This window comes from Cnephaeus nilssonii (assembly GCF_951640355.1).
Source record: "Cnephaeus nilssonii genome assembly, chromosome: 9".
Lineage (NCBI taxonomy): Eukaryota > Metazoa > Chordata > Mammalia > Chiroptera > Vespertilionidae > Cnephaeus > Cnephaeus nilssonii.
The window spans coordinates 63,518,780-63,542,600 of NC_137080.1; the positions used below are offsets into that span (position 1 = coordinate 63,518,780).

At 39.7% G+C, this 23,821-nt stretch overlaps 1 protein-coding gene across 2 annotated transcripts in view; it reads right to left on the reverse strand.

Moving 5' to 3' along the window:
- The window catches only part of KCNQ5 (potassium voltage-gated channel subfamily Q member 5), a 514,470-nt gene that overhangs the window by 19,403 nt on the left and 471,246 nt on the right, over window positions 1-23,821 (reverse strand). For both annotated transcript variants that reach the window (XM_079780853.1, XM_079780852.1), the window contains one exon: window positions 8,416-8,524. In XM_079780853.1, the coding sequence (XP_079636979.1) occupies window positions 8,416-8,524 (109 nt within the window). The remainder of the gene's footprint in view (window positions 1-8,415; window positions 8,525-23,821) is intronic.

The window sequence follows — 23,821 nt, forward strand, 5'->3', positions numbered from 1 at the left end:
GATTTCAGTGAATTGTTGCTCTGTGCCCTAATGGACTCTACTTTTCTAGCAGCTCCTCATGACACTGAACAGGGATCCATCTTTCTTGTTAATGTTTACCCCTCTGCCTGGGGTAGAGTAGAAGCTCAACACATATTTTTTGAGTGCGTAAATTGAACCCCTGGGAGAAACTTTAACAAGCTGTAGGCAGGCTTCTGTGTGGGAAGGGAGGGGACAGGTAACTTGTACCTCTCACTGTCCTCTTACTTCTTGGGATGGTTCCTGCAGGAGCAGCAAGCTCACTCCGAGGAGAGATCTTGGAACACTGCTTCACAGTTGGGTGAAGAAAGTTGCTCTTCTCACCTTGAGTGACCTTACTTGGAGTGATTCCTCAGCGCAGGTAGGGAGGAGGTAACTCCAAGGGCTAAGAGCACCTGCTTTGGGGGGAAGTGGGTGCAGGCCAGCTTAGCAGTAAATGGTTGGCAGTTGGGAGCACCCTTCAGAAGAAGGAAAGAAATGCTCCTCTCACGTGATGCTCATGGACCTCAGGAAGGAGAGAGTCTGGCCCGAGTGGAGGAGGGGCAGTGGAGGCACTGAGAAGCCCAGACCCCTGGGAGTGATACGTGGCATTTACATAGTGCCTCCCACGTGCTCAGCACCGTCCTAAGTGCCCTGCAAATGTTAGTAATTCATTTAATCCGCACCACAACCCTACGAGGTCCATACTGGCACCACCTTCACTTCACCAACAAGAAAGCAAAGCACAGAGAAGTGACGTGGGTCCCCCAGGGCTGCACAGAGGCTGTTGTGTCCTTGGGCTACCTCTCCCGGGCAGCTCTGGTGCCAGGGCAAAGTGGGGCTGCAGCTTTAACTACAGAATTCTTTGAGTTGTCACTCAAGGCCTTATTCCCTTGATTCTCGAGAAGGCTGGTTTAGTCTGGGAAATGAGAGGTTGCATACAAGTGAAATGGAGCAGGCATGGTGATTGTTGCATAGAGATAGCAGGAGAACATGATACAATCAACAGCTTTTCTGTGATTTCTCTTCGGAAGAATGAGTAATTGCCATCGGGTTGCTTTGGTTATCTTCACAGGAAGAACAGGTTGTACATTATTCTCATTCATTTCTTAATGACTGGCAGACAACATGGTTGTATAAAACAAGTGGACAATTAACCAAAGAACTTATACGCATATATGCATAACCCATGGACATAGAAAATATTGCAGTGAAGGCCTGGGGAGGGGGGCAAGAGGGTGGAGGAGGGGATCAATGAGGGGGGGAATAAAAGGAGACATCTGCAATACTTTCAACAATAAAGATAAACAAATAAATAAAAATAATATGGAAGGCAAAGGTGCAATAGTAACCCTGAAGCAACAGTTAGGAAATTGTCTGACTTTTACTACTTCCATTTCTGTGGCATTTTTTAAAAAATGTCTGTAGAGGTACATTGCCCCAAATTTTTAATAGTGTTTCAGGAAGAAATTGTAGGTAATCTCTGAGCATCCAGGTAGTCTTCCTGTATGGTGTCTCTTTACTTCCTTTTGTTTGTATCTTGGAAATATGCCTCTTGGATTTTTAATCAGACTCTTCATTCATAAAATAAAAACATATTTCAAAACTCAAAAAAAGCAAATTAAATCATAATAACATACCACAACAGACTTGTTGGAATGATTAAAATGAAAATCTAATAATACCAAGTATTGACAAGGATGCAGAGATACTAGATAACAGATACATTTTGGGTGGGTATTTCCCCCCAAAGATATAAAACCTGAAAAAGAAATCACACACACACACACACACACACACACACACACACACACACACACAGCTATTGACCCATGAACCAGGAGGTCATAGTTTGATTCCCAGTCAGGGCACATGCTTGGTTTCAGGCTCAATCTCCAGTGGGTGTGTGTGTAGGAGGCAGCAGATCAATGAATCTCTCTCATCATTGATGTTTCTATCTTTCTTCCTCTCTCTCTGAAACCAATAAAAAATATAAAAAAACAATAACAACACACACACAAAATAAGTGGACGAGAGAACAATTGTTCCTTTTTTTAAAAAAAGATATTCTTATTGACATCAGAGAGGAAGGGAGAGGGAGAGAGAGATAGAAACATCAAAGATGGGAGAGAATCATTGATTGACTGCCTCCTGCACGCCCCCCACTGGGGATCGAGCCTGCAACCCGGGCATGTGCCCTTGACTGGAATCCCCGGACCCTTCAGTCCACAGGCCGATGCTCTATCTGCAGAGCCAAACCCATTAGGGCAGAACAATTGTTCTTGAAGGTCTTAAATGGAGTTTTGATCTGACATGTAGTAATTCTATAAAAAAATACTGGTAGGAAGCAGGTAAGCTTTGCATTGCAATGTTTTAACAGACAAAGCTCTTTCTCCAGTTGCCTAATCCTTGACACAGCGCTTGTATGTTGCCTTGGTGTGCATATCTGAGAATTTAGCCAGTTTGGTACAGGAAAACAAATACAAAAATTTCTTTTGCATTTAAAAAATATTATTCTGCAACCCTCTTACAAATATAACATTGTATTGAACATGACTTAAAATTTAATCAAACAAACACACATGTTAATTTTGGTGTGGAATTTTGCCCAAGATTCACACTTATGTAATACTAGAGGCCCAATGCATGAAGATTCGTGCAAGAATGGGCCTTCCTTCCCCTGGCTACTGGCACTGCCTTTGCTCCAGCTGGAGCTGCTGTTCCGCCTTCCCACGCTGCCCAGAGGCCCAGAGCGGCTGGGGTGGTGCGGAACACCTGCGTCGTCGCCATGGCAATGACACAAGCATCCCACCTCCGGCCGCTCGGCAACTGCAAATGCAAATTAACCACCATATTTGTTGGGTTAATTTGCATACTCACTCCTGATTGGCTGGTGGGCATCATGAAGGTATGGTCAATTTGCATCTTACTCTTTTATTAATGTAGATTTATACAATGCCAAGTGCATACTTGAAAGGTAAGTTAGTCAGCCCGTTCAGGTAGTCCCAAATAGCCAGATGTTTAATACTATGAAGGAACATATCTGGGTAATTAATGAGCTTATTTTTAACCTGAAAAGTTTGATATTGTGCCTGAGAAAATATTTTTCAATGATACAAAAACAGGTGTCTTGCCATGAGTTATGGACTGAATTGTGTAGCCCCACCTCCCCCAAATTTGTATGTTAAATCCCTGACCCTCAGTACCTTAGAGTGTGACTATATTTGGAGATAAGAGCTTTAAAGAGAAGATTAAGTTAAAATGAAATTGTTAGGGCCGGCCCTAGTCCAATCAGACTGATGTTATTATAAGAAGGGGGGAAATTTGGGCACAGATAAGTGGGTGCATGAAGGGAAGACCATGTGAGGACACTGTGCGAAGACAGCCATCTGGATGCCAAAAAGAGAGGCCTCGGAAGAAAGTAACCCCACTGACCCCCTGGATCTTGGACTTTGAGCCTCCAGAATTGTGGGAACATAAGCTCCTGCTGGTTAAGCCACACGCTCTGTGGTATTTTGTTATGGCAACCCTAACAAATAAATATTCACGATACAGTGAAAAGTGAGTGTGTAGAATGTTCAAGAGTTTACCAATTTGCTTGTCAATCTGTTTACTTCCCTGCTAATTTCATCTTTCTATTTATAAATTAATTTCTGAGTGGAAAAAAGACACTTAACATTGTTTGAATTAGACCATCAGCAAGATATAAAACTTTTGTTAAAAATAAGTACAGTCTTCACTCCCAGAAATGAGTTTGAAAACACATTTCCAGTAACTTTGTGCACTCCCACTAACTAATATTTTGAGAATAATCTGTGGTAATCTTGGAGAAACTATATAAAACTCAGTATTCTTTTGTCTTTTTTTAAAAAAATATATTTTATTGATTTATTACAGTGAGGAAGAGAGAGGGATAGAGAGTTAGAAACATCGATGAGAGAGAAACATCGACCAGCTGCCTCCTGCACAGCCCCCACTGGGGATGTGCCCGCAACCAAGGTACATGCCCTGACCGGAATCGAACCCGGGACCTTTCAGTCCGCAGGCTGACGCTCTATCCATTGAGCCAAACCGGTTTCGGCTTCTTTTGTCTTTTAATACACATTTTGGAAATGTCTAAGAATAGCTATTGCTCAGTACTATAAAACATGATGTCATTCTTTGAAAAATGTCTCAAAATGCATTCGGGTAATAGAATCCAGACAAGTTGAGAGTGGTCTTAAATCATCTCATTACCTGAGAATCTTCACTCTCAAAAATATGCCCTGGCTGGTGTGGCTCAGTTGGTTGGGTGTTGTCCATGCAACAAAAGGTTGCTGGTTCGATTCCCAGTTAGGGCACATGCCCATGTTGTGGGCTCAATCCCTGGTAGGGGGCCTGCAGGAGGCAGCCTATTGATGGCTCACTCTCACATCGATGTTTTTCTCTACCTCTGCCCTCCTCTCTAACAACAACAAAAATCTTAAAAAAAAACCCACTAGAAAGTGGGAGATGCTTAATAAATAGTTTTAAAAATATATTTTTATTAATTTCAGAGAGGAGGGAGAGGGAGACAGAGATAGAAACATCAGTGATGAGAATCATTGATTGGTTGCCTCCTGTACACCCCCCACCTTGGAGCCCACAACCTGGGCATGTGCCCTTGAGTGGAATCGAACCTGGACCTTCAGTCCACAGGCCAACGCTCTCTCCACTGAGCCAAATCGGCTAGGGCTAATGAATATTTTTAAAGAATTCCTACTTTGTTCTTTGGGAAGGTAATGAGATTATTTTCCCTGCTGTCATCCTTGCAGTGGAATACATATTTTCTGTTACACATTTTAATTTTAATTTGACTTTAAGAAAAACTATTGTTATTGTAAAAGCTACTGGAAGACAAAGTCATGTTCAAGTAGTTACATTCAATAATCAAACGACCAAAAATAACAAGGAGAATGCCAAAACAAAGCCACTATTTTAGAGATGAATAATAGATGGTTCACACTTGTAATCAGTAGTATATAAATAAAATACTATTTCAAGTGTGCTGTAAGAGGTGAGTATATCCTGACAAAAAGCATTCCAGGCAACTGATGTTCATTTTATTACTTATGTAATTAAACTCAGGAAAAGGATACTTTGAATACGATTAAGGGATGTATACCTGCAAGCTCCTTTTCAGAAATGCTAATTGTATTGGTTGGTTTTTAAAATTATGTAGTTTTAGAAATTAAGTACTATCATGAGTCAAAGATTATAAACTCTTGAGTGTAGCTATTATGTTTTTATATAGAACCCAACAATTTTATTTTACTTTTTATTTTTTAAAATATATTTTTATTGATTTCAGAGAGGAAGGGAGAGGGAGAGATAGAAACATCAGTGATGAGAGGGAATCATTAATCGGCTGCCTCCTGCACTTCCCCTACTGGCATGTGCCCTTGATCGGAATCAAGCCTGCAACCTGGCATGTGCCCTTGATCGGAATCAAACCTGGGACCCTTCAGTCCTCAGGCCGATGCTCTATCCACTGAGCCAAACCAGCCAGGGCAGAACCCAACAATTTTAAATGGAACTTAGAAGTGAGAAAAACAACACACTATCTGCAATAGTGTCAACAATATAAAATAAAAAAAGATGAGTTTGTCAAAGTGACTAATTCAGTTGTACTTAAATAAAATCAAATTGTAAAATAACCAACTTATAACTGTGGAAAAATAATGTATATTTCAAAACTGCTAAAATAAAATGTTTAATAAACGCATAATAAAACAAAACAAAAAAGCACTAATCAGAATCAGAATATGGGGGAGAAAAACATTCCCCCTCAAGTGTCATGAAGCAGCAACCAGAGAGCTTCCAAAATCCACATGTAAGTGGCGAAATTCTGTTAAAAATAAAAACCAAGAAAGAATTCTGAAAAGAAGGGAATTCTGCAAAGGACTTTACAAAAATCAGTCAAGTTTCTAGAGGAAGGTATAAGGAATTAATCCTAAACTGCTGCTAAACTGCTTAGCTGGCAGAACAAACCTATTTCATTTTCTTTCTTGCTGCTCACGATTCTTTTTATAATTTGTGAGGCAAACATAGAAAGTTTCTGCAGGTCTTGGGAAATGACACAAACTGTATTAAGTATGACTTTTAGGAAACCTAATCTGCTCCCATTAGATAAGATTTTACTAAACCTGCTGGAAATAAGACTAATCTGTGGATGAATTGTCCCACCTTTGCTTTAGGGCAGCGATTTTCAACCTTTTTCATCTCAAGGCACACAAACTAATTACTAAAATTCTGTGGCACACCAAAACATATGTTTTGCTGATCTGACAAAAAAGTATAATTTTGATTGAATTACAAAAAAGTAATAATAATAATAATAATAATAATAATTTACCCTTTTTGCTCCAAAGTGGCTTTGTAAAAATAAAAAAAATCAGGTGCCCATACTTGTATATAAGGATTTCTGGTACCAAGAATTAACCAATCAGCTGCATCCTTATTATTTATATGACCAATAAGATGCAATTCTATTATATGACCTATGTATTTATGGTTCAAGACAGGGCATTCACACTGGATGGCTATTGTGTTGGCTGTTGTCATTTAAAAAAAATATTTTTATTGATTTCAGAGAGGAAGGAAGAGGAGAGAGAGAGAAACATCAAGATAAGAGAGAATCATTGACTGGCTGCCTCTGGCATGTACCCTTGACCGGAATTGAACCTGGGACCCTTCAGTCTGCAGGCTGACACTATCCACTGAGCCAAACCAGCTAGGGCGGCTGTTGTCATTTTTTAAAAATTTGACAATCTAAGGGAAAAGAGGTCAGTGTCCCTGAATAAGCAGGTATTGCATGTTTTAAAAATTCTTGTGGTACACTGGTTGACAATTGCTGTTTTTGGGTCTTTGATAGATATGACGAATGCATGTAAAGAATTTCATGGTGACTTCTAGATCAGCAATGTCCAATGGAACTTTCTGCTATGATGGAAATGTACTATATCTTCTCTGCTCAATATAGTGGCCACTTGCCACCTAAATATAGGTAATGCTACCAATGAACTGAATTTTAAATTTTATTAACAAAATAAATTTTATTTAATTTTAATTAATTTAAATAGCCTCATGTGGTCTGTGGCTACCATATTGGGCAGTGCAGTTCCAGGTCCTTTTTATCCCTTTAACTGCAGGCCTCAGGCCTCATTTTACTGCAGATCCTTGGGTTTTCTGGGATTAACTATTATCCCAGGCTTCTAGGTTCCCCAGGGAGAGGGTGGTCATATAATTGGCCAAACCTGGATACTTTGCGAGAGACAGGGAGTGTTACTCCAGTGATGGTGAGGCAAGAGGCATAATCTGCGTCATCCAGGGCACACAAGAAGGTTGTTCCCCCCACTCCTAGGGATTGCTGCTTGGAGATTCTATGGGGAAGTCACTGGACTTCATTTCTTTTCAGACTGCTGTTACAGATCAGGTCTAAGCATCTTTTCTGGGGCACACATTTCTTCATACCATGATTTTCTTTGCCCCCATAAATATTTACCAAAAATCTTTATAACTCATTTCTGCTTTCCCGGTGACTTCCAACCATGAAGTAAAGCAATGTCTAACATGACGCTAAATGACCAACTCAAAACAGAAGTAGATAATCAATCATACTGATTTGAGGTTAGACCAAGTATCTGAATAGCTAAATTGTTAAGTTTTCCTCTGGCTTTTGGGTAAGAAGCCAAAGGGAGCCAAAAAGATCAGAGGTATTTCTTTGCAGTATAGTCACTCAGCATTCCCAGACAGACACCAATTCTCCCAAAGGGATTAAAGTGAGCAGGCTGAGCATGAGGCAGTTCATTTAGTCCAGATTCTGAATTTTCTGTCGGGAGTGGATCCCAGGAATAAGTTGCTTTGGGTCCTCGCTTACCTTTCTGCCATCGGTTGAGGAAGCATATTAAGATCTGCTTTTAACAGTTACATTTCAGCAGGATACGAGCAACTGCAGAATACTTTAGGGTTCCCATTTTTAGAACTCAACCTATTTCAAAATAACCTAGAGGGATTTTTTTCTTTGACACAAAGTACAGAACATGGATTGGAACATCAAATCATAAAAATAATTTTAAAATTCCAATCCAACTGCATCTATACACTAAATGTCTTTAAAAGCAATCAAGTCACAAGACAGGCCAATTCTCATGTAATCTCACTGACATGCCATGACTTTTCAAATCCTGCCCACCTTTTGTAGCATACTTTATGTTGAACACAGTAGAGTTTAGTGCTAAGAAAAAATGTTTCAGAATTCAATAGGCATGTGGATGAATAGGAAAAGAGAAGGCAATTATTCCAGGAGATTTACCTGCCGGGAAAAGAATTTAGCAGCATAGTAATTCAAATAATAAAAGCGAAGTCTCTGAATCATTTTGTCAGAGGTTTTCCACCAACCTGATAGCTCGAATGACAGTTTTAAGTGGTGGGGTGAGGTCTTCTACAGATACATCACACTGGCATCCTTTTTCATCATATACATCATCAGTGCCAAGGGCGGTGTCAGCTGCAAGAGAAAATTCCCAGTTAAATGCCACCAGCAGCAATTTAAAACATGGTGCGGAACTTGTCTCCCAGAGCAATAGGGGGGAACTCACAGACTAACCTTACAAATCAAGTATAAGGTCAGCCAATTGTTTTTCTCAGTGTTATTTCTTCTCCTTTCTCTACAACCTCACCAATTTTATGTCATTTGACTTGAATACCTTCTACGCTGTTCTCCACAGGGAAGATAAAGATGTAGACGCGCTGTCTTTCCTTTAGTGGTGATGGATTTGTGTTGACCCACCCCTGCTCTTTGCCCAGTTCTTTGAAACAGCCAGCATTTAGAAAAAACAGTTGTTTGGAGTTAGGGAAACAATCTATGGATACTTAACTAATTGATCTCTATCTATAGAGCTTGAAACCCATGACAATGACCTGTTAGCCCCACACCCTGAACAGGCAAGCAAGCCCTCAGACCCAAGAACCCTGACTACTTATCAGTTCCTGGACACAGGCAGCCCAGGAGACAGCTTGCTTAAGATAACACAACCAATTCGGAGAGATTTTCAGGTTGGTAATAAAATCAGTTCCTCATAAACTGAGCAAATTAACTTTAGTTTCTTTCTGAAACAAATTAACTCTTGGGTTAATAGCAAAGGTTGTAAAAAGGGGTAGGGTTACAATAAGCCAGATTAGTAAGGATTTATAAAATTAATAAGAAACTCCTATCATTGCAGCTTTATTTTCAGCAACAAAATACTGAAAAGAAATTACAATGTTTGGAATGGGAGGTGAGTGAAGTAAATATTGGTAGGTTTATATAATAGAATATTAGGAAGCTGTAAATATGATGTTGAATATGTGGAATCTAATTAACAAAATAAACTGATGAACGGAGTGGATCCAGAGACATGGAAGCATGGAACAGAGTGGAATCTCAGAGAGAAGGCAGGGGAGGGAAGATGGATGGGAGGTAGTCAACCAAAGACCTTAAATGCATATACTTATAACTCGTGGACGCAGACAGTGGGGTGGTGAGGACCTGGGGCGGGGGGTGGGGGCAGGCTGGAGGGGGTTAATGGGACATATGTAATACTTTCAACAATAAAGATTTAAAAAATTGCTAAAAAATAAATAGAAAATAAAAATTGGTGTTGAAGACTAATGATTGAAGAAAATGTCACAATATATTATTACTATTTAAAATGTTTAAGACAATTTTTTATTGATTTTTAGAGAGGAAGGGAGAGGGAGAAAGAGATAGAAACATCAATGATGAGAGAGAATCATTGTTTGGCTGCCTCCTGCATGCCCCCTACTGGGGATCAAGCCCATAGTCTGGGCATGTGCCCTTGACTGGAATTGAACCTGGGACCCTTCAGTCCGCAGGATGACTCTATCCACTGAACCAAACCAGCTGGGGCAAAATTTTTTATTTATTAATTAAACTTATTGGGGTGACATTGATCAACATGGACATATAGGTTATTATAATAATAACAATATATTATTAAAGAAAAAAATCTATATATCTATTGGGATTAAGCAATTTTATTATTTTGCTTGGCTATATTTCAAAATGTCTACAATAAACATATATTACTTAGTTAATAAAGTAATAAAAAATCATACATGAGAAATGAGTTATATAGCCTCCAAATATACAACTAAGCCTCTTTAAATGCTGACATACACTAAAGGACTAACACTGCTCTCTGTTGCCTTTGCTCTGCCCAGTGTTCATGTGCTAAGTCATGAAAGGTCCTTTGCCATGGGCTGTCCAGGTTGGGTTAAAAGTCCTGAAACACTTTTGGAGGTCCATTCATTGAAGCAGTGCTTAACGAAAGGCAGTTGATGTGTCATTTAATTCAACTATTTACTGTGTGTTTATTCAGTTTATTGTGTGCTGAGAGGGGAGGTGGTGGTGGTGGAAGAGATGGGTCTTCCTGGCTCTTCTTCATAGTCCCTCTGGCCTGATAGTGATGATGATGATGATGATGATGATGATGATGATAATAGCAGCCACTCACTGAAATTTATGCCAGGCACTTAGGTGAAGCTTCTGAAAGCATTAGTTTTCTTCCAGGAACTCTACAAGTTGTTGGTGATATTATGCCTGGTTTTTAGATGCCAAAACAGGCTCAGAGAAGGTAAGTACCTTACTTGAAGCCACAAAGGTGGTAAGTGTAGCTAATAAGTTGCAGAGCATGTTATTAATTTTTAAAATTTATTGATTGATTTTAGAGAGAGAAAGAGGGGAGGGAGGGAGAGAGAGAGAGAGAGAGAGAGAGAGAGAGAGAGAGAGAGAGAGAGATTTGTTATTTCACTTATTTATGCATTCATTGGTTGATTCTTGTATGTGCCCTGACTGGAGATCAAACCCACAACCTTGGTGTATCTGGATGATGCTCTAACCAACAGAGCCACCAGCCAGGGCTGCAGAGCATGTTATTAAAATCCTGTTTCTTGAGGCTCCAAAGCCCTTACCCTTGCATTATGCAGTGTTAGATGCATTCAGGGTTCGACAGTGGCATGCAACGTGTCAGGAGAGGGCCGGGGGAAGAGCGCAGCTGGCGTGCTGCCTGCTGGGTACATTCCACTTCTCTCCAGACAGGTTTGCCACTGTTTGAACAAGAGTACATTGATTAACTCTGTCAGTAGGTTCTGACTCAGTGATGACCTTGATGGTAGCTAGCCATTTTGCTTAATCAACCACCCACACAACACAACCCTTTTAGCTTATAACACCATGCCCAAGGTTAGATGACGCTCTTCCAGGAACTCGTCATGATTTCTTCCTCTTAATTGGTGAAGTAGGTTGAATAATGTTGCCTCAAAGTTCATGTCTACTTGAAATACCAGAATATGACCTTATTTGGGATAAGGGTCTTTGCTGACATATTAAGGTAAGGTGTCAGATGAGATCATCCTAGATTAGAGTGTAAGTCCAATGAAAGTGTCCTTGTAAGACAGAAAAGGAGAAGACACAGGAGCACAGAGAATACGGAAGAAGAGGAGGGACTGATGGGTCTCCAAGCCAAGAACACTGAGCCTGGCTGTCAACCACCAGAAGCTGAAGGAGGCCCCTGATGGCTTCTCCCACAGAGATCCCAGAAGGAACGGACTGTGGAGGCACTCTGCTTTTGGACACCCTGATTTCTTGAATTGGGAGTGAATAAATTTCTGATGTTTCAAACCACCCAGTTTTTGGTAATTGGTTATGTCATCCTTAGGAAACTGATACAATTGGGAACACTTTTCTTTATGGTTTCTCTTCACTCAAGAACAAAAATTATGATGATAATAGTAGTAATAAGTGCTTTTAAGGGAAATCTAATTATGTGCCAAGGACTTTAATTGCTAAAAGCCCCATGAAGGCCATACTATTATTAGCTCCTATTTTACAGATTATGGAAGTGAGGCACGCAAAGCTAAGAAACTTGTCCAAGGACACATGGGGCAGAAGCAGAATTTAAATCTAGGCAGTTGGGCTCTGGAGCTGCACTGTTAAACCCGGCCCGACCCGGAGTCTCACTCCCAGCTCCTTCCAGATTTGTCTTTCTTGCTCTTCTTGTTAGCATCTAGATTTCCTTCTCCTGCGTTTCTTTTTCCTTCACATGGCTGTGAGCACCTGGCTGTCGTGGTCTCAGGTGAAGTGACCCCACAACACTGAAAAAGGATCAGACTTGGAGCAATGTGGTTCCCAAGACCATGTGCTGAGCCAGTCCACACCCCAAGGAGACCTGGAAATACACATGCCCTGGAACTGCGAGGAGACTGGGGGTGTGGGAGGCTCAGGTACAGGCCAGGTGGCTGTCAGAGCCAAAGTCACCAGGCACCATTATAGAGCCCTGGGAGACACCCAGATGTTACCTACCCAAAAGAAATATAGAATTATGCGCTTTATCAGGATTCCCAGTAAGGAATTCAGAAGAGTATTCTATGCTGCCCTTGACAATAGAGGCATGTGACCTCTCTCCCTCATCTGAAATCTCGTGAGAACCACTTCTGACATGGTCCCATCTTATACCTCAGAAAACTGGGGAGAACGAGAGAGGTTCCAGGGAGGGCAGGTCCTACTTGAAAATACAATACACCCAACCATAACACAATGATGCAGGTTCAAACAATGAAACAGTATAAAATGCAGGGTCTTTTAGAAAAATTAAAAAAAATTGGTCATTTTATTTTAATTTTTTTTGTTAATCCTCACCTGAGGATATTTTTCCTTTGATTTTTTAGAGAGAATGGAAGAGAGAGGGAAAGATAGAGAGAAACATCTACGTGAGAGAAACACATCGATTGGTTGCCTCCTGCTTGAACCCCAACTAGTGCCCAGGTCCGGGAGGAGCTTGCAACCAAGGTATGTGCCCTTGACCAGAATCGAACCTGGGACCCTGGTTCTCAGGCAGACACTCTATCCACTGAGCCAAACCAGCAAGGACAAAAAATACTGATATTTTTAGAAAGAGAGAAAGAGGAAGGGGGAGATAAATAGATACATAGATAGATATATAGATAGATATATAGATAGATATATATTTGTTGTTCCACTTATTTATGCATTCATTGGTAGATTCTTGTATGTGTCCTGACTCAGGATCAAACCTTCAACCTTGGTGGTATTGGGCTGACGCTCTAACCAACTGAGCTACTTGTCCAGGGCCAAATACAGTTTCTTTTATTATGAAACTTTAGTGCAAAACTTTTTCAGCAGGTTTATACTGTCACAATAAGCACAAAAGTAAAGATAGCAAAATTACATTTGCCCTGACTGTAAATAGAACTGGGAACATCCCCAGTGATGATGAGTTTCCTCCCAGCTTAATGCTGCTCTCCCTCAACCCTGTCCTGTATCCCAACAAGAGCTTTAATCTATCATCTTGTTTAAATACAGGACTGGGTAGAAGATGGGAGTCAGTCACCAACTGCATCACATCCAAATGCATCTTATTGTGGAATTTTAGTATACTACCTAAACTTGATTGTTCACTGCACAAATTAAACTCTCAGTCTTTAAAAAAATGTTCTTTGTAGGTTTAGTGAGAGTAAATGAATAAGAAATATATCTTTGTTGGTCTCTCTTGAAGCCGGGGCTTAGTTAGAAATTTTTTTCTCCTTATTTTAAAGCCACAAAAATGGAGAAAATGCCATCTTTCTGCCTTGTAAGTATCTTGAGATGTCAATTTTCTTTCCAGTGAGGTTAACACCACATTAAATGTCTTTCTCATGATTCCTAGAGGCTTAAAACCCTCTGTGAACTCTAAGGCACCTGGGTGGGGCTAAGTTTTCAGCCAAGGCTGGCTCCCTGCTCCCCAACCACGCATCTGGCTCTCTGTCCTGGCATTTGGGGAGAAGTGGGTTATGGGAACGTAAGTTCACGGGAACATTGACCTGCATAAAACCGAGTCATGAATGGCAAAATCCCTGTGGGAAACACTTCTAAGGATGGTGAGCCCAACCCAGTGCAAAATCCGTGCCTACAGAAAACCAACTATAAAATGCAACCTTTTATCTCTCCCAACACTCTTCTGTTTCCTATTAATTAGCAATGTTCAAGATTTGCTTTCAAAAACCTTGTTCTCCCACATTTTGGAAAATGTGTTTCATGGTGTTTGAAAAGGACCACTGGGACCAGTGATCATGGACAACAGGGGGAGGGGGGCTTGCGTGTGGGGGAGTTTGGGAAGGGAACGGGGGGAGGGGGTTGATGACAAATATGTGATACCTTAATCAATAAAGTAATTAAAAAGAAAAGAAAAGGACCACTGGGACCTTAGATGTTGAAGAGGGAGGAGGTAATAAAACATTCTGGAAACTTCTGCTATGCCCGAAGACCATTCTTCTGTTCCCATTAGATGTAGGTATTTATGAAAAAAGGTAGGTAGTTTCTAGTTCTTTCTCTTGGTCACCTTGTCCTACAGATTAGATTTCTTTTTTACATTTCTTGATGAAATGATTACAATAGTTTTCAACCTTGGTTACACATTAGAATCAAATGGGGAAGGTTAAAAAAACCCTCAATCCCCATAATGCCCTCAAGACCAATCACATTAGGACACTGAGGGTTGGAACCCAGACTGGGGAACCTACTCGTGCATGAATTTCATGTACTGGGCCTCTAGTATAGCTATAAAAAGGTAATTATAGATTGTATGTAATATGAAACTATTTTTATTTATTTATTTATTTATTTATTTATTTATTTTTAAAAAAAATATATTTTATTGATTTTTTACAGAGAGGAAGGGAGAGGGATAGAGAGTTAGAAACATCGATGAGAGAGAAACATCGATCAGCTGCCTCCTGCACAACCCCCACTGGGGATGTGCCCGCAACCAAGGTACATGCCCTTGACCGGAATCGAACCTGGGACCTTTCAGTCCGCAGGCCGACGCTCTATCTACTGAGCCAAACTGGTTTCGGCGAAACTATTTTTAAATGTCCAATAAAATTAAGCTATGAAACTAAATATTTGTGTTGATTATAATTATGTACAATGATATTTGAAAAGAAAACAAGCTAGAAGAGAATATGTAAAAGTGAAATTAGCTATACTAGTGTATGAGATTACAAATAATTTGCATTTCTCTTAAAATTCTCTAAGAAATTTAAAGATTTTTTTTTCCATTACAAAAATAATATATGCTTTTCAAGATAGAATATTTGAAAACCATAAAAACTATTAGAATAAAGAAAAAAGTCTTTCTGAGTTCTAGAACTTAAAGGCAACCATTATTATAATATGTTTCTTCTAGTAAAAGTGTGAGGACTAGAAGTTCACAAGAAAATTTTATATTAGGATTTTAAATGAAGCATGTGATGATTCTATTTCATTATCCTATGAGGAGCACACATTAAAATAGCCACTATTTACAATGGTGACAACTAATTAATTACATCCTGTTGTGAATTACAATTTATTTCCCCAGGGTTCCTTCCTTCTGCTGCTGGTTGTGTTTCAATTACCTTTCCCCCACTATCATTTCTAAACACTTTAAATACCATCCTAAATTTAGAGGTTCCAGTTTAGTCATGTGCTAGTCCAAAGACAATTCCTTTAATCCAGCTAGAGTTCAGAACAACTGCTTGGGGCTTGATGTAGTAACACAATTTCATTTTGCTATGTCCTTGGCTCAGGCCTTTTTAAAATTTCTGTTCTGTGCTAGATGCTGCAAACTCACCAAGAGACATTTTGGGCCCTCAAGACACTAATGAGTCCAGAAAAATACTCCAGATAATATATCTTTTGTTCTAGACTTTTCTCTTCCCAAATACTTTTTATTTTAACTTTGTTAAAATAACTTTATTTTATTTTCTCTCATAATCGGGATAATCGGGATATTTGCTCTCTGCAAAAACTTTGAACATTTGAATTTTAAATGAAATAAAAAAAGATTGAGAAAAAATTCACATACTTCTAACACTCTGAGCCAAATCCTATTAAATTTTGGCAGATTTCCTTCCAGTCTCTTCTCCTCTGAATCAATTGATGTTTAATGTCAAAGTCAACACACACTGCAAGTTGAACATCCTTGGTGGCCATGTGAGGGGACTTTATTCTGATAGCTCCGAAGCCCCCATTCAGGCTCCTCTTGTTATTGCCTTTCCATCCATGCTCCAGCTCCAGCGAACTACACCAGTTTCTTGAAGTGTTCTTTAAGCATGATTACCTTCAGACACTCCCAAGGGGTACTGTCTACGCACCTCCATTCACTCTCTCCTTTCCTTTCCTTATTTTTGGCTGGCACTCTCTGGGTGCTGAATTTGCAGTGAACGGATTATAATATGCATATGGTCCAACAAAACCAAAGTGCACCAAAAAAACAAACAAAACAAAACAAAACAAAACAAAACAAAACAAAAACAAACGGGAGACCATCAGAATATTTAGAACAAACCAATTAAGTTTCAGCACCCATATTACTTTTGTGCCATTGTGAAAACAAGAATTTTATTTTGTAGTTCAGCAATTACTTTTATTTTGAGTTATCCAAAGCAAAGGGAATGGGGTGTGGAGGGCAGCGTGACAGAGTTTAGAGCCTGTTTCAGCTCTGCAGTCACAAGCCCTTTAGGAACCCATCACCTCCATGAAAACCAGCCTGATCCCCAAGACGGACCCAGCCCTGTCTTCCTGTACCGTGGACACATGTCTCTTATGGTCCTCATTATACAGTATTCTATTTGAGTGTTTACAAGTACCCTTCCTTGCTAGCCAGAAAGCTGTGTGAGGGCAGGGGCCATGTCTTCTCATCCTTGGATCTATCTACCATCTATCTTCTCATTCCTGCACCATCTGCCCCTAGAACACAGTGTGGTGCAGAGAGGACACTCAGTGTTCATTTGCTACATGAATGATAAGGCGTTTCTCTTGGCACCAAGACAGCAGCTCCTGTGACTTCAGCAATGTCTGGACTTAGGATTTTAAAAATACATAAACTCTGCCGGTGGGTAGACGGTCCTGCACTGTGTCCTTGTTCACTTGGTGAATCATCTCCTGGAAGTCAAGGGACCGGTGTCTTCCCTGAAGAATCTGTCAGCTGAGAGGCCGTGATGGCCCCCGTTTCTCGGCTTGGTGTTTAGAGGTGCGTGATTCCAGGGTCTCTGCCTTGAGCACCTTGTGGCACGGAGGCATGGGCCCCTTTTTACTAATGACAGCTGCAGTTTATCCAGTCCTTGCCTAGGGGCTGGTTCACAAATATGAACTGTAATTTAAAATATAATACTCCCAGATTGGAAATATTATGCTCATTTTACAGTCGAAGAAACTGCAGCTCAGGAAGGTTAAAGGGCCTGCCCAAGACACAGGGTTATTAAGGGCAGAGCAATCCTTTCAAAGTTGAGATCATGTCTCTCTGCTTACAAGTCTCCAATGGTGCCCCATTTCTTCCAGGGTAAAAGCCCAAGTCTTTACTAAGCCTACGGGCCCTGGATGTCTGACCCCTGCCCACCCCCTGCCCGCCCCCTGCCCGCCCCCATTTCCCATCACTCTCCTGCTTGCTCTTTTCCTACAGGCCCCCTTCTCTGCCCCAGGCCTTGAAGGAGCCAGGATCTCTCTCTGTAGGGCTCCCTTTGGGGAATGTTCCTCTCCAGACAACGTCCAGGCTCCTTAGCCACTTTAGGTCTCTGTTCCATTGTCAGTTTTCCAGAAGCACCTGGACCACCCTATGTAAGGTTACTACCTCCCCCTACCAATCTGAATCTCCATACCCTGTTCTCCTTTTTTTTTTCCATAGCACTTGTCAGCTTCTAATATATCAAACAATGTACTTGTTTGTGTTCATTCTTTATCTTCCCTATTAGAATGTTAGCTCCACAAAGACCAAGATCTTGTTCTCTGATGTTTCTCAAGCACCTAGGACGGCGTCTAATGTTTATTGAGGGGACCAGTCAGGGTGAGAGTGATCACTCTCTCTTATTGATGGCAAAGTATAACTCACTAGCTAAGCTGGATTTTGGCCTTATAATGTTCTCCTGTGGCTGTGTGTGTGTGTGTGTGATTTTTCATAATTAGGTATATTTCAAGATTCTACAGTGAAAAATATTCCAATTTCCCTCATCGTGTGTAATTTTTATAGGATTTTAAGATAGAATCCCTACCCAGTGCCCCATGAAAATATTTAAGAGGCAAAGTGAATGTCAAGAAAAAGAATGAATAACTTATACAGTAGAAATGTTGGTTGAATAAAATCATACTGGAATTTTATTTTAGTGGGCCAACCTGTAGGTCCACTTTAAATTATTGGGTCTCTAAGTTTATAATCATCCACATTAATATAACAAAAGGCAACCTAGACATATTTTTCTCTTCAGAAGCAGTGTAACACCAATAGAAATGGAAATAGATTACAGTGAGATATAGTGTAGCTTCGTATGTCACTTTTGAATATTCACACCCATGTGTTTTACCAAATGTCACCTTTATCCCAGTACCTTATATGGCTAGTACTGTAGGGACAAATTGTGAAATTTCAGTCATGTGACCATTATTTACTCAATTCTGAATCTTATGAAATTTAAAGTAATAACTTAAAAGTGAGTTCATATTAAAGAACTAGGAAATAAGCTCATTGAATTCCCATATAAACAAAAGATAACATTATAAAAAAATTTCTGATGAAACTCTGAACATATTCCCATTAAATTTTTTCTAGGCTGTAGAATTCAAATGCTATAGTATTTCAAAAAATTTGATAAGCAAAATATTTTTTTATTAAAAAACAGTTTAAGTATTCATATCTGCAACATATATTGATTCAACAATAATATATCCTCTTGAGTTTTTAAACCAATATTCTAGTTAGAGAGATAATGTTAACATTTTGAAGAGGTAATGAGCATAATATTTCTAATCTGATAGTATTATGTTTGTGTATTTTTACCAAAGTAGGGGCAATTTATATAGCAAATGTTAGCACAGTTGAGGATTACAGATTGATAGAGATTGCATAATTTAGCTGTGCTTGCTGTTTATTTCCCTTTTTGGTGTTATGATATTCTTAACATGGAATAGAAAATTTAGGAACCAGAATAAATAATCCCAGTATCTTGAATATAAATAAAGAGGCACATTCGAATACATTATCAGAGGAAGTGCAGCTTACCTTTTTTTTTTTCTTCCTAAAAAGAGTTATTAGGTCTAGAGTTTTTAAGACTCCCTCAGTTCCATGGAAGACTTTCAGAGTAAAGACAAGCTACCATTAGCCTTGTATGGATTTGACTGCTTTGTTGTTGGCATGGCCTAGTAGCAGTTTTCAAAATTTTTAATTTCCATCCACAATAAGAAATGCATTTAATATTGTGATCCAACACACACACACACACACACACACACACACACACACACACACACGAATGAAATTATTTTCTGGGTTAAGATGGTAGATTGACCACACACATCTAATTTTGATCCCTCTGAAAAACCCACTAAAACTATAGTGATGAGAAACTTAAAAAAAAGACAAACTCAAAAAAGGATAGAATAGGAGAGGAGGCAGTGACAGCATAATTTTGGAAGTGGGAAAGCAGATGGACCAGTTAGGTAACTGACTAGCTGATAACAGAGAGAAAACCCTATGCCAACACTGGGAAAAGCTGAGAAACAACAAAATTTACACTCCAGAAAGCTCAAAAGCCTCCGGAATTGGCAGCACTAGGGACCTCTGCGGATAACAAGGAAGGTTGTGTGCAATCTCCCCCACACCCTTGGGCATATGCGTCTGTCTGTTGACAGCAGGGGACTGACTGGAAGTCTTTGGAAGAAGGGTTGAGGATGGGTATTACACCAGAAATTAGTGCATTAAGTGACCTTATACAGCATGAACGTGGAGAACCTACTGGCATCCCATCACCATGTAACAATGGCAGCAGGACCTTTACCCTCCAGTTAGGGGTTTGAATCAGAACTCTCAGTGGAATCTGAGCAGCCCTCCTTCCCCCCACAAAAGAGCTAAATACACTGACACCAGTTTTCTAAGAAATGGCTGACCCAGATCAGCCCTTGGTAAAGATCAAAGTTGATTGGCTCCAACCATATGCTCGGAAATTCCAGTCACCCTTGTCATCTTCCACACTTCATTATGAGGAGACATCCAAAGTTTACTAAATATCTAAAGAAATCTTCCCATACAAAGACAGAGATAAAAACGAACTGGAAGGAAACAGAAATGAAGGAAACAAAACTTCAAAATACTGTCTTTTTAATATCTTCACAGAAATAAGGCAAGATGCTATATCTATGAAACAAAACCAGGAAGCTAAAACAGAAGGACACTTAGCTAACAACAGCAACAATAAAGTACCTTAGAAATGAGAGCAGAAATAAAAATCTCAATTAGAGGTTTGGCTGATAAAGTTGGTCAAAACTCCTAGAAAGTAGAGCTAAAAGGTAGATACTTTCAATTTTGTAAACTGTAATCAGAAATTTAAATTTATAATTGTAGATTCACATGGAAAATAGGAGAGAAAAAATAAGAAAATATAAGTCCCAGTCCACAAGTCCTACCTCCAAATAATGGCTTTCTGTAAGAGACAACAGAGAAAAAGAAGGGAAGAGATCATTAAAAAAAAAAAAAAGCAATAACATATTCCAGAACAGAAGGTCATGAATTACCAATTTGAAATGACCCCTTGAGTATCCACTGTGATAGATAAAAATACACCCATACCAAGAAATATCATTATGAAAATTCAGAACACTGGGGACAAAGAGTGAATGCTACAACTTCCAAAGAGAAACAAACAAACAAACAAACAAACAAACAAACAAACATCCCCACTGCTCATATAGAAAAGTCAGAATGGCTTTGGATTTAACAACAATACTGAAAACAAGCACGCAGGGTGCCATGCTTTCAAAGATGTGAAGGGGCATTATTTCCAGCCTAAATTCTATACCAAGCCGAAATATCAAGCAGCATGATAATGGAAAAAAAAAAGCCATTTTCAGACATGTAAGGTCTCAATAAATTTTGCTTTCCTTGCACTTCTTGTCAGGAATGTACTGGATGATGTACCTCATCAAAATGGGAAAGTACACCAAGACAGAGGAAAAGTAGGCACGGGAATCACAGGATGATGGTGAAGGAAAAGCCCTGTGTGAGCACAGTGCTCCGGGAAGATGGTAATGGGTCCGAGTAGGACCAGAGTGAATCCGGGGCCAGGCACACTGACAGCTGTCAGGGTCACACCTCTGTCATCGCATCATCTTTTTGCCTGAAAAATATGGAAGTTTTATTTTCTGAAATAAGAATAAATAAAAAAAGACAAGAACATGAGACCCCATAAACTGGAAACTCAATCCAGTAGAAAATAAAAAATTCAAAAGATAAGGGCTGTGCAGCAGCCTTGGAGGGCAGTCAGCTTAGCCAAAAGGAGGGTGGAGGTTTTCAGGACAGATTCTCCAAGAACAATCACAATGAAACCATCGGTGACCTGATACAATTGACTTTGTGGAAAATTTTACTGAGATGTTTTTGGAAGAGGTGGGAAGAATTATGAAAGCGACAACAACAGCAATAAGCAGGGCATTTATTTACTACAGGAAAAGCAAAAAAATTTGTAGTACAATATAACACACAATGTGGACACTGAATTTTGACTTATGAAAAAATTGTAAAATGTAGATTAGAAGGATGGGATGCTATAGAAGGGAGAGAGTGAAAAAAGACTCTTCACTTAGTAGAATTGGGATTAAACAGATAATGTTCAAAATTGATTAACTAGAAGTCAGCTATACACACATACTATTGAGAGAGATACATCGATTGGTTGAGGGGATCGAGCCTGCAACCGAGGTACATGCCCTTGACCAGAATCAAACCCAAAACCCTTCAGTCTGTGGGCTGACGCTCTATTCACCGAGCCAAACTGGCTAGGGCAACACACACAGTCTTTCCTGCCTGGTGCACTTTCTGAGTTTTTACTTCTCTTCAATATCTCCTCCTCCTCCTCCTCCCCCTCCTCCTCCCCCTCCTCCTCCTCCTCCTCCTCCTCCTCCTCCTCCTCCTCATCCTCCTCCTTCAACTTCATCAATCCTATCTCATTATCAATTTTATCTCAGATGTTTTAAAAAAATCACCCATTGCTCTTTGACATGAAGGATAAAATATCTTTTTTGTCCTAAAGTTTATTTAAAAAATATTTTTTATTGATTTCAGAGAGGAAGGGAGAGGGAGAGAGAGAGATAAACATCAATGATGAGAGAGAATCATTGATCGGCTGCCTCCTGCACACCCCCTACGGGACTGAGCCCACAACCTGGGCATGTGCCCTGACCTAGAATTAAATTGTGACCTCCTGGTTCATAGGTCAACACTCAACCATTGACCCACACTGGCCAGGCTGTCCTGAGCTTTCTTATTGTTCTCTTTTCACAAGTTTCCCTACCAGATGGTACACAGAAATGCACACAGGTTGCAATCTATTTAACTAAGAGTCCTAAAGAACAATAGTCCCCCACCCTGCCCCTCATCTGAGGGGATATATTCCAAGACTCCAGTGAATGTGTGAAACCTTGGATAGTACTAAAACCTATATATACTATGTTTTCCACATACATATATATACACACACTTTACCATTTCTCTTCGGCATATCCAAATTGCCAGCATCATTCCTCTTGAGCTTTGGGGTCATTATTAAGTAAAATAAGAGTTACTTGAACACAAGCACTGTGATACCATGACAGTCTACCTGAAAACCTAGCTAGGTATGAAGTGACTAACAGGCCTGCCAACCACAGAAAAACCTGGTTACCATGGGATTCAGTCAAAATAGCAATCTAACCATGTTTATCAAATGCACTAACCAGCACTCTTTTGATCTGGCAAACTTGATTTTTATTGTGTTCATTCTCAGGCTTGCTAATTAGAAATACTAATGCTCAAAATGAGGATCTTACTAATAACACACTTCTGCACTTTCTCTTTAAGGTCAAAGATCCCACTTACACTGATTGAGTAGGTAATTCATGCATTATCAGCATCTTAAATTATGTTAATTATAATACAAAGCTCTCTAAGGTTCTTTATTAAGGGTTTTCAAATAAACTTACTGGTTAGCAGAAATGCTGGCAAAATTTCATGTAATATAGTTCATGACACTTAATTAAAAGGAGTCTTTCTGTTTTGAGTGATGATGTGAAGCACTAGAGAGTTTTCAAAAATAATTAACATTGTCTATAGTGCTAAAATTGCTGATTACATTTTAATAATAGCTTAGGACCTGCCCATAAGATAAAAAGGAAAAAGAATAAAACCTTTTTTCTTTCTTCTTCCTTTTTTTTGAGAGAGAGAGAGAGAGAAACATCGATGTGAGAGAGAAACATAGATGGGTTGCCTCCCTCACACACCCTGACAGGGGATGGAACCCAAAATCTGGGTATGAACCCTGACTGGGAATTGAACCTGTGACCTTTTGGTATATGGGATGACACTCCAACCAACTGAGCAACCCAGCCAGAGCTTTTCTTTCTTCTTTTTAATTTCATATGTTACTATATTGTCTATCTTTATTCAAATGGGAACATTGAGGTATGTTTTCATGTGCTCTTTTAAAATTACTGCAATGCAGGAATTTCAGTTTCTTTTTAAAAAATCACTCAGTTGTGTGCTCAGTTGGTTGAGCATAGTCCCATGCACCAAGAGGTCGTTGGTTTGATTTCTGGTCAGGGCACATGCTGGGGTTGTGGGCCAATCCCCAGTAGGGGGCTGATGTTTCTATCTCTCGCCCTCTCCCTTCCTCTCTCTTTAAAAAATCAATAAAAATGTCTTTTAAAAATCACTCAAATATGCACTTTATTAAATATCTCAGCAATCTG